Below are 9637 nucleotides of genomic sequence, written 5' to 3' on the forward strand. Positions count from 1 at the left end.
ATATATATATGAAGTTAAAGACAAGCCAACTCTAAAATTTAGTTAGTATTCATCCAGTACTGGACTGATAATCCTAATGCCCACAGTATTAAAGCCACGGCATAAAATTTAAAGATGTAAATAAAACCAATTTCTAAAGTGATTTTTCTTTCTTGCTGTCTTCATGCAGGTTGTATCGTCACTACCTGAGGACATCAGACTGGGTCCTGACTTGTACGGTGTACCATGGGAACCAGTTCTCGTCACAGGTCTGGTGGGACTGGTGACATTCCTGTTGTTCACTTGTAGATGTTACAAATCTGTAAGTGCATCATTTTTACTACTAAAGCACAGATATATCAGCCTCTGAGCAGTTAGGAGCACACATTTACATCAACATAACAAAGGGTTTATGTTAACCGTATAAAGGTAGTTTACCGCAGGGTGTCAAATCCTAATCCTAGAAGGCAGCTATTCTGTACATTTTACATGTTTCTCTGTTCCAACACACCTGGATCAATGGTTGAATTACCTCTTCATGTTCTGTAGAAGCCTGTTAATTACCCATTGATTCAAATCAGGTGTGTTGGAGCAGAGAAAAATCTAAAACATGCAGGATAGAGGCCCTCGAGTACCAGGACTGAACATCCCTGATTTACCATTTATTCATAAAACTCTAAATCACTGCACAGGCCTTATCAGACATTTACTACTTTGTCATTGTTGTTCTTTCCTGTATCTTCACAGATCAAGAGCAGAATGTATCGAAGTAAGTCCACTCAAAGAATACTGTGTAATCACATCTTTATAAATGATAGCATCATCACTTATGACTGCTAATTTTACATAACTATGACCGCTGTGTAGCGAAGTATAAAGAAATGTGTTTTTACATTAAAATATTTTGACTAGCTTTAGTTTTGTAGCTAATTCTTTAAAAAATGAATGTATTTTTTGCAGGTAAGGAGCAGTGGATGGCTCAACAGATCACACAGCTGCTGGATGAAAAATGTAAAGTCCTTGAGACTCTCAGTCAGTGTCAACAAGAGGTTAGTGTTTGTTATTGCATACCTTTTAAAAGCTCAAGACGACACAAAAAGTCATTATGTTGTCTTGAAATAAAAGCTGTTACTCATGCATAACAAACTTATAAAATGAAATCCTGAACAAATGGATATTTTATGGCTGTCATGAATATTTTATTGTGAGAATCCGTTTCTAATGTTGTTTTCAGTATGATGAGCTGGAGAATACACTGAGGGATGGTGGTGTTTTGGCCCAGACTCAAAAAACAGAACAATTAGAGGTAAGGCAGAGGAAAAACAATACTTCAACTTAGTTCAAATAGCAAATGTTTTAATTTTTTTTTTCAGTTGTTTAAAATGGATGTCAAAGTTTAATGGTTTTTAAATATTTACCATTTTTTATATCATGTATGTTCAGTTTTAGGGAATTAATTTTTTCTCAGCTGACATACAACCTTCTCCTTTTAAAAGTAGTACTTTTTTTCTGACTTAACCAACATATTTAAAGATTGATTTTTTATTTTAACTTAGACTGTTCTCAGATTCCTATTGATCTGTCATTTGTTTCTTTCTTTGTTTTGCTTAAAGACCTCTGATTACATTTGTTGTCTTGTTTATGGCAGGTCCAAGCCAGACAGTTGACAGACGCTAAAAAGGAGCTGGGGAGAGATCTTGATCAGCTGAAGGCTCAGTTGGAACAACAAAGAGAACAAAGGAAAGAGCAAGAACGGAGGGTAGGAGTTCACAAAATATCTGTTAAAATACTGAAATGTTTTTTAATAATATAATATCGTTAGAATTATTTTTGGTTCATTTTGCAGATATCCGAGCTCGAGGAAAGCATAAACACATCCGAACAGGAAACCAAAAATCTCCTGTCTCAGGAAGAGCAGGTGCTGTTAAATTTTTTTAGGATTTCTTGTGTTTGCTCTTTATTTTTCTCTGCTGTTTTATTTCTCCTAAATTTCAATGAAACATTGCTGCTGTTGGCTCTGTAGGCACAAACAACTGTGAAGATCTACGACATGAACAGCGACAGACTGCAGGGGAACGTGGAAACGGCTCGGGAGGAGAACACGCTGCTGCAGGAAAGCAACGCTCAGGTCAGACGCTGAACACCGAGTGTCAGGGAAATGGATTCACGTGGTTGAAATTTGAGATTTAAAGTCATGCAGTTATGTTCCGTTTGGCTCCCTGCTCATTTTTTTAAAATATCTGCAGCTGAAGCAGCAGGTGGAGGGATGGGCAGAAAGAGTGAGCGAGCTGGAGGCAGAGATGCAGAGATGTGAGGTTGCCCACAGCGCCATGCTGCAGGACGTCACCTTGAAGGATGAACGTATAATGGTGGGATCGCTTCTTCCAGTGATTAGAATAGAACTAGCTTCTGTCTGGTTAACGACTACAGAAGATTGCAGAGCTACATGAATATGCATTTAAAATGTGTTTTTCATTTCTTCAGTCCTTGACAGATAGGCTGCTGAGGATGAAAGGCTGGGATTCAGAGCTGGAGGAAGTTGGAGGTGAGGAGGCAGGAGAGAAAGAGACAAACCTCGGGACGCCACAGAAAGAAGCTGGGAGTGGAAGAGGTGACCTAACAGACGCACATCTGCAGAAAGTGCAGAAACTTATTTATGCTGCTAAGGTAAATCCATAACATAAAGCGAGGCACAGATTTTCCTACATTTTAAATGCATACTCCTGATGTCAACTAAAATCTTTATTAAAAATTCAATCTGCTTTTGCACTCAGTACATTTTACTCAAATGAACACTTTTGAAAACTTCAGTTTCTGCAGTCTTTTTCACAGTTTGGCTTTTGTAACTTTGATTAGTTGAATGCTGACCTCAAATCAGTGGATGAAGATAAGGACAGAGCATTTGCAAAACTCAATGATGAGATCAAAGCTAAAGAAGACCTGCAGGGTGAGTTAAAATCTCTTGATTGTATTTTTTATGTAAATTAAAACTGACGCAAAAGTAACACAAAAACCTGTTAACAGTAATTCAAACAAGTAAAGTAAAAAAAAAACTTTCTTTGTTATATTTTTCGTGGAAACATTTTAAAAGCAGCTGTTTGATGTTTGACACAATTGTTTTTCTTTCCTCATTAAGTGAGCATTCAGGAGCTGGAGAACGAGAAGTTATCTCTACAGTCTGACTCTAAACATTATTCAGATGAGGTTAGTAACGTTAAACTGTTACAGTGATATTTAATTTATTTATTTTTCTTTTTTTTTTAATTGTACTGATTGATGTGATCAGGTTGAGCGGTTACAACAGAAGCTCCAAATTATGACTGAAATGTACCAGGAGAATGAGCTCAAGCTGCACAGGTACACAAAACATATTCTTTAAATTTGATATCCGAACAAAACATGATGAGATGTTTTTTTAATAGAATGCTGACTGTGGAGGAAAAGGAGCGTCTGCAGAAGGAAGAGAAATTAAATAAAGCTGACAAAAACATTGCTATGGCTTTGGAAGAGCTGAATAACTACAGGTTGGCTGCTTTCACGTGAATATATGCAGTATATAATTATAATTATATCCCTCCTTCACACATCGTGTTGCTGTATTTCAGAAAACGAGCAAACGAGATGGAGGAAGAGCTGGAGAAAACCAAACAGTCGTACCAGACCCAGATATCTGCACACGAGACGAAGGCTCATAATAACTGGGTTAGTAAGTCTTCCAGCACAGAGCAGTTCTGAAAGGAAAAACAATCTGAGCGCAGCTGTCTTGTGCAGCCCAGTTAGAGTTTGTGCAACTGTAGCTCGACCACTTTTAGTTTGCCTGTTTGTTTCTCTGAAGATGTCCTGTCATCTCTGATGTTTGCAGCTGGCAGCTCGAGCAGCAGAGAGAGACCTGGGAGACATCAGAAGAGAGAACTCCCTCCTCAGACAGAAGTAAGTGTCATAGCAAGGCTTTGATTGACAGATGGGAGTACACTGTACTTTTAAATGTTTGTTTGGCCAGCCATCCTCTGACAGAGTGTGTTTATGTTTACAGAATCACAGATACACAGTTTAAACTGGACTCCCTCGATAAAGACCCCTACGCCTTGAACAGCCTCGCTAGACCACTGCCTTTCAGAGGTAAACATCCATACACACATTCACAGTGTCCATTTTCCTAGAGGTGCACTGATAAATCGGCCCCGATTTCCTTAATTATGGGAGATTGGCCGATACTTAGGTCACTTTGGTCTTAGATCAGAATCAGCAGATCAGACATTTTAAAGATCAGTGATTGGCCAGAAAACTGCAATCTGTGCACCCCTACGTTTTCCTCATTAATGTACTCATTCATACATCTGTATTTTACAGGAGCAAAAAAAAATGTTTTTTCCCCCTAAGTTCTGACTTTTTTCTCAGAATTCTCTTTTTTCCTAAGAATTGTGAGATTAAAGTTTGAACTCAGGAAAAAATAATATATTTTTGCTCTGTGGCTTTAATCTTCGTCCATAGGAGTTACTGTACATTTTGAATAAATTTATAATGTTGAACTATCAATAACAGCTTGATTCTAATGTTTTTATTCTTACGCAGTTTAAATACTTGACCAGTATCTTTATCCCTTTACATTAAATTAATGTTTAACTGAAAAAAAGTGAAATCTACCAATAAATCAGAAGTATGATGCTGTGAGTTAAAGCTTCTCTGACAGCACTGATGATGAAGTGTCTGAAATGATGACGGTCTAACCATGTGTTTTCGTTCCTTCACTGCAGCTGAGCGGTCACCGTACGGTTCTTCTCCTTACGGCCGACCCTCATCTGAAACCAGACCCTTTCTGTCTCCTCCTACATTAATGGATGGACCACCTGCTCGACTGTCTCCTAGAGGTAAAGACTCCAAAGAAATGGGTTTTGTGCAGATAATAATGTTCTATTTGCTGTACGTGCTGCATGATGAACCGTACATGATGCATGTTGTGATATTTTAGCACCTTATCTGCAGTCAAGCTAAAATAAAAAGAAATAGTTGAAGCAGTTCTAACAGACTTGATGTCCTCTTTCTTCTGTTACTCTCACTCTGGCCCAAACCTCCTTTCTTTCGGTCCCCTCTTATTGTGACCCTCTCTTTCTGTCCGTCTCTTACCTTGATGCTTTCATCGACCGCGCGTCTCCTCACTCGTTTCTCTCCCAGTGTCCCGTGGTCCGGTGGATCCCCCGGGTGGCCAAGGAGAGCTGGAGCGCAGTGGAGGTCCTCATTCAGACAGTGGTTCAAACTCTCCCACATGGGAGCGAGATCGCAGGGGTCCCCCACCTGGACCCCCTGGTCCTCTAGGTCCTCCAGGTCCTCCAGGTGTGTGTAAAAATCCAAAGGTGAAACAAAATACTCAGAGTAATTGTGGTAATGATCAGACAGCCTGACTTGCACCAACTTGATGGAGGACAAACTTACCAAAATGTTTCGTCATGATCCAAATCTAAGCAGATAAGTCAAAGTTAATTTATTTTTAACAGAGTTTATGGTGAATAAAATGAATGAATGTCTTTCCAACAAGCTTCCTGAATCTCAGAGTTCCCTTTCTTGGTGGCTGACAAATACCAGGAGCAGGGGAAAATTGAGGGGAAATTTATTTTGCATATCTGCTGCATTATTAATTTAATTTATGTGCATGTGTTTCTTTATTCTTGTATGTTTTTGAGTCTCTTTTCATGGGAAAACTGATTTAAAGCAGTAAATCGACAGGTAACTCCACTAAAAGTAACTAAGGGTTATGTTTTTTAAACAAATCAGGAACTAAGTTAAAAGCCACCATTTAAAAAAAAAAAAAAAAAAGAAGTTGTTCCACCGGAGTGCAGCAGATTAATATCAGTTCTAGAGCTGTGCAGGTTTTTGTTCCCTCCTTTACTAACAGTTGCTAATCTGAGTGCAGCTGAGAAACCTGTTTGTGTTTGATCTGCTCTCAGCAGGTTAAACATTAGGTAGCAGCAAACATTTGGGTCCAACCTGTTGAACACAGCAGAACACAACCTGCAGAATGTTTGGTTTGACTTTGGATGCATTTTTTTAGAGCCACTCTGCATGCAAAGCTAAAAAAAAAAGAAAAGCACGTTGAAAGTTCTTGTTGTCTTCAGTGCATTTTGACTCTTGACAGATAATTCAGAGCAATGACCAAACTTTAATTTTGTTATCTGTGTGTTGATGTGAAGTGCTCTCACTGTTATTTGTAGCATCATTAAAATTCAGTTTGTATAGCGGTGAGTTTGTTATTCAAGGAAAGTTTTTTATTTATTTATTATTTATTCACCCAATGTGACACGGTGATTCTCTGATGTCAGGTTTGTATATAAAACAAACACTGACATCATATCATGGATTAGAGTTTGTTGGATTAATTTATGGATTGTCTCTCAGGTTATATGTTTCCAGAACCAGGAGCTCCCATGTTCAGGAGACCCCCACCTCCTCCAGCGGCTCTGGGTCTTTTACCTCCTCCTGGTCCTTTCCCACCGAGAGGCCTCCCCCCAGGACCTCCTCACCCTGCAGACATGGCTGGTAAGTTAGAAATTTTAGGTGATGTAGTTAAGAGAAATAAAATATTTGGAATATTTCTGCATGTTTTTGTATTTTTTTGTYTTTATGGGTGCAGATGGCTCCTTCAGGGAAAACCATCTTGGACCTGGTGATCAGGACCCCCGGCTGGTGAGCAGCACKTTTGTTTCTGCACGTGTAGATCTGTGACCCAGGTGGGTTTAAAGAGGCTTTCCTGTCTTTAGGCTGATCAGAGGACTCCCCCCGAATTAGATCTAAGGATGGGCGGTCCTCCTCCTAGACCCCCACTGGTTCCTATGGATGGTCCCTTTCCTCGTAGAGCCCCTTACGGACCCCCACCTCCTCCTGATTTCTACCCTCCCAGGGGTCCAGGGGCTCTTCCCATGATGCCCAGTAAGAATTTTTAACTGTTTTTAAAACTTAAATTCTATTTTTGTTATATTATCAGACAGGATCGATGTGTCTTTAACTTTCTTTGTCTCCCCAGTGTGGCCCCCTCCTCAAAGAATGATGCTCCCTCCTCGCCTCCCTCCTGGCGGACCCCCTCTTCCTCCAGCGCCTCACCCTAACATGTCGTTTTATGGCCCGCCCATGGTACATCCTCCTCCCGATGGCCCCCCACCCCCTCAGCAGCCCCTCCCTTCACCCCCGCACAGCCAGTCACCAGAGGAGAACAGACCCTCGCCTGAGGACGTCATCTGAGCGCCGACAGTTTCTACTCAGACTCTGTTGATGTTTTTCCTGGTTCAGATGCACCTCAGTGGATGAAAGGTGGCAGACTCCCCCCTTATTTCTCTGTGATTTCCTTTCATCCAGCAGGAGGGGATTTAATAAGTGTTAGTTCAGGGGAAGCGCCCGCCTTCATCAGGTTTTTTTTCTTTTTTCTGCTCCATCCAGCTGCTGTGGAACTGAGATGATGCTAACAGKGATTTGGTTCTTGCTCGGTTGCATCTTAAACTCTACAGTTTCAGGATTGTTGAGCCAGAGACAGTTTCCTGTTAGCTCAACTAAGCAAGAAATGTTTTTACTAACATCTTGTGTTGAGAGGCTTAATGAAAAAAAAATGAAGTTATCTGTCGAGTTTTTTTGCTTTACCATCACTTTTGTCACAATAGTATTTTTTAAATGCTGTTTCAGCATTTCTATAATAGTTGTGTCTATGACAACACTTAAATCTGACCTCATCAGGTGTTTTATTTTATTTTATTTACTCTGGCAGAATGAAGTCTATTCCTCAGAGGTTGTTAGTGTTTTCTAAAATCTAATCTAATCTCACTGACCTCCCTGTGAGTTCCAGCAGACTGTTAAACCATGAGCAACAATGAAACAGCCCATTTAGACCCTGTTACAGTGACTTGCTTATGATTAGCAAAGACAAGCTGATAAATGAGCTGGCAGGAAGAGAAGCTCCCTCAGAGCCACACATTTGTAAATTTTGTAAAGAAAAGGTTATAATAAAGGTTCTCAAACCTGTGTCCATATTTCACTGATGTAATTATGTAAAGTTTTGATGCAGCGATCACAAGTACTAATATGGGAGTGTAATTATGTCAAAATACTTTGTACATGTTTTTAGATATTTCAAAACTTGCTTGCATTCATTGTATTAAATATGCTGCACTTTAACATGTTCTTATACTTGACCAGAACCTTGATGTCAGTGAAAACCTTTACACAATATGAGCCTGATTCTATTGTAAGAAATACAATAATAATAGTTTGTGTAAATAAATACAGGGACAATAAATATGAAGATAGTGCAAAGACGATGTGAGAAATTTCATTGCTTTTTGTAACTTTCACTTATTTTGTTGCCAACATGTTGGGGGTGAGGGTGATCAACTTAAAGTTTCAGAACCTCACAGAAAACTGACTCAAATGCTAGAATAAGAATTTAACTAAATATATAGATGTTAAGRGGGGAAGTCTGAGAAACAAAATAATCTTTAGTAGCTCAGCAGYTGTTTTACTTGGAATATTTTAAGAATATTACAGCTTTTAAGAAGGTTCTGTCTCTTATTTGCAAACCTATAAAGTATGCYGGAATCCCTTAATTCACACCAGTAAGGTGACAACCTGTAAACATTTTTCTCAACCCGGCAGTGTTTTGTCAGATACGACACAAAAATTAAGAAACGATTTTTAATTGTAAAAAATCTGCAGAATAAACAAGACATTGTATTGTCAAATATTTAGGAAGTGATTCCTCAAAAAAATACATTTTGAACAAAATGAACCATGTTTTGAACAAAAATCATAATCCTGAATTTAAACCAGTTTGTGAACAAGTAGTGAGTCTAATGTGATTTAGAGTGGGTAAAAGTGTAAACAAAGCAATTAAAAACAAAACTRTTTACTGTTAAGGCAAGTTCTGATGCTCTTACTACTGTTTCCTGTCACCAACAGAGTTACCGGTAAAGAAAGTACATTAAATACTTCTTGTTACAGATGCACCAGTGAATTTTCTKGTTTACTGTAAGCTCTTCAAAGCAAAACAAAACTTTAAACCAGCTGACATTTCAATCTGTTTTAACACTGAAATTATTTGTCTTAAACAAAATATGTAAAAAAAAGACCTTATAAAAATTTCACAAATTCTGATTAAAACTGACTCATCTTACTGAAGTTTTGCTTTACACACACAAAAACATGAGAATGGTGAATACAACACTGAGAACGCTTTGAAAGCTAAATAGGCCAATTATAAAACAAAGTAACGTGTTATGATAAAATATTGGTGAATACTGATGAGGTTTTAAAAGGTGAAATGCAGCTAGAACATCTGTTTATTACAATACCTTACTGAGTAAACTAAAATATTTTAATTAAGACCTTAATGTTAAAAGACTGATAATCATGTTGACTGATGATGAAGTGGATGAATAATTAATAGGTAAACAAATGCTAACAATTTGCATAAAAAGATTAAAATCCAGCTGTTTGAGTCATATGGAGCACCAAACCTGACATGATTAAAAATAAATTCAGAAATATATAAACGGACCAATAAACAAATACACGTAAAATGCACCAATTAAATTTAAAAAAAGAACTTTAAGCTCATGTTTTATAATTTAACTGACCTTCATATTTATTGTTCTAGCTTAGTTCTAATAAATTATGTATATAC

At 38.2% G+C, this 9637-nt stretch overlaps 1 protein-coding gene across 5 annotated transcripts in view; it reads left to right on the plus strand.

Moving 5' to 3' along the window:
• Positions 1–8273, plus strand: part of mia2 (MIA SH3 domain ER export factor 2) — a 15913-nt gene extending 7640 nt beyond the window's left edge. For 3 of the 5 annotated variants that reach the window (XM_014013770.1, XM_014013774.1, XM_014013773.1), the window contains 22 exons: positions 170–301; positions 727–748; positions 940–1028; positions 1214–1285; positions 1628–1738; positions 1826–1897; positions 2003–2107; positions 2226–2348; positions 2464–2646; positions 2836–2926; positions 3116–3183; positions 3266–3336; positions 3402–3503; positions 3585–3681; positions 3842–3909; positions 4013–4098; positions 4734–4847; positions 5152–5310; positions 6370–6510; positions 6605–6657; positions 6732–6900; positions 6995–8273. In XM_014013770.1, coding sequence (XP_013869224.1) covers positions 170–301; positions 727–748; positions 940–1028; positions 1214–1285; positions 1628–1738; positions 1826–1897; positions 2003–2107; positions 2226–2348; positions 2464–2646; positions 2836–2926; positions 3116–3183; positions 3266–3336; positions 3402–3503; positions 3585–3681; positions 3842–3909; positions 4013–4098; positions 4734–4847; positions 5152–5310; positions 6370–6510; positions 6605–6657; positions 6732–6900; positions 6995–7209 — 2343 coding nt within the window. In that variant the 3' untranslated portion in view covers positions 7210–8273. The remainder of the gene's footprint in view (positions 1–169; positions 302–726; positions 749–939; positions 1029–1213; positions 1286–1627; positions 1739–1825; positions 1898–2002; positions 2108–2225; positions 2349–2463; positions 2647–2835; positions 2927–3115; positions 3184–3265; positions 3337–3401; positions 3504–3584; positions 3682–3841; positions 3910–4012; positions 4099–4733; positions 4848–5151; positions 5311–6369; positions 6511–6604; positions 6658–6731; positions 6901–6994) is intronic. The other 2 variants (XM_014013771.1, XM_014013772.1) reach the window with 1 other exon arrangement.
• The last annotated feature ends 1364 nt before the right edge of the window (positions 8274–9637 follow it).

This window comes from Austrofundulus limnaeus, unplaced genomic scaffold (assembly GCF_001266775.1).
Source record: "Austrofundulus limnaeus strain Quisiro unplaced genomic scaffold, Austrofundulus_limnaeus-1.0 Scaffold105, whole genome shotgun sequence".
Classification (NCBI taxonomy): Eukaryota; Metazoa; Chordata; class Actinopteri; order Cyprinodontiformes; family Rivulidae; genus Austrofundulus; species Austrofundulus limnaeus.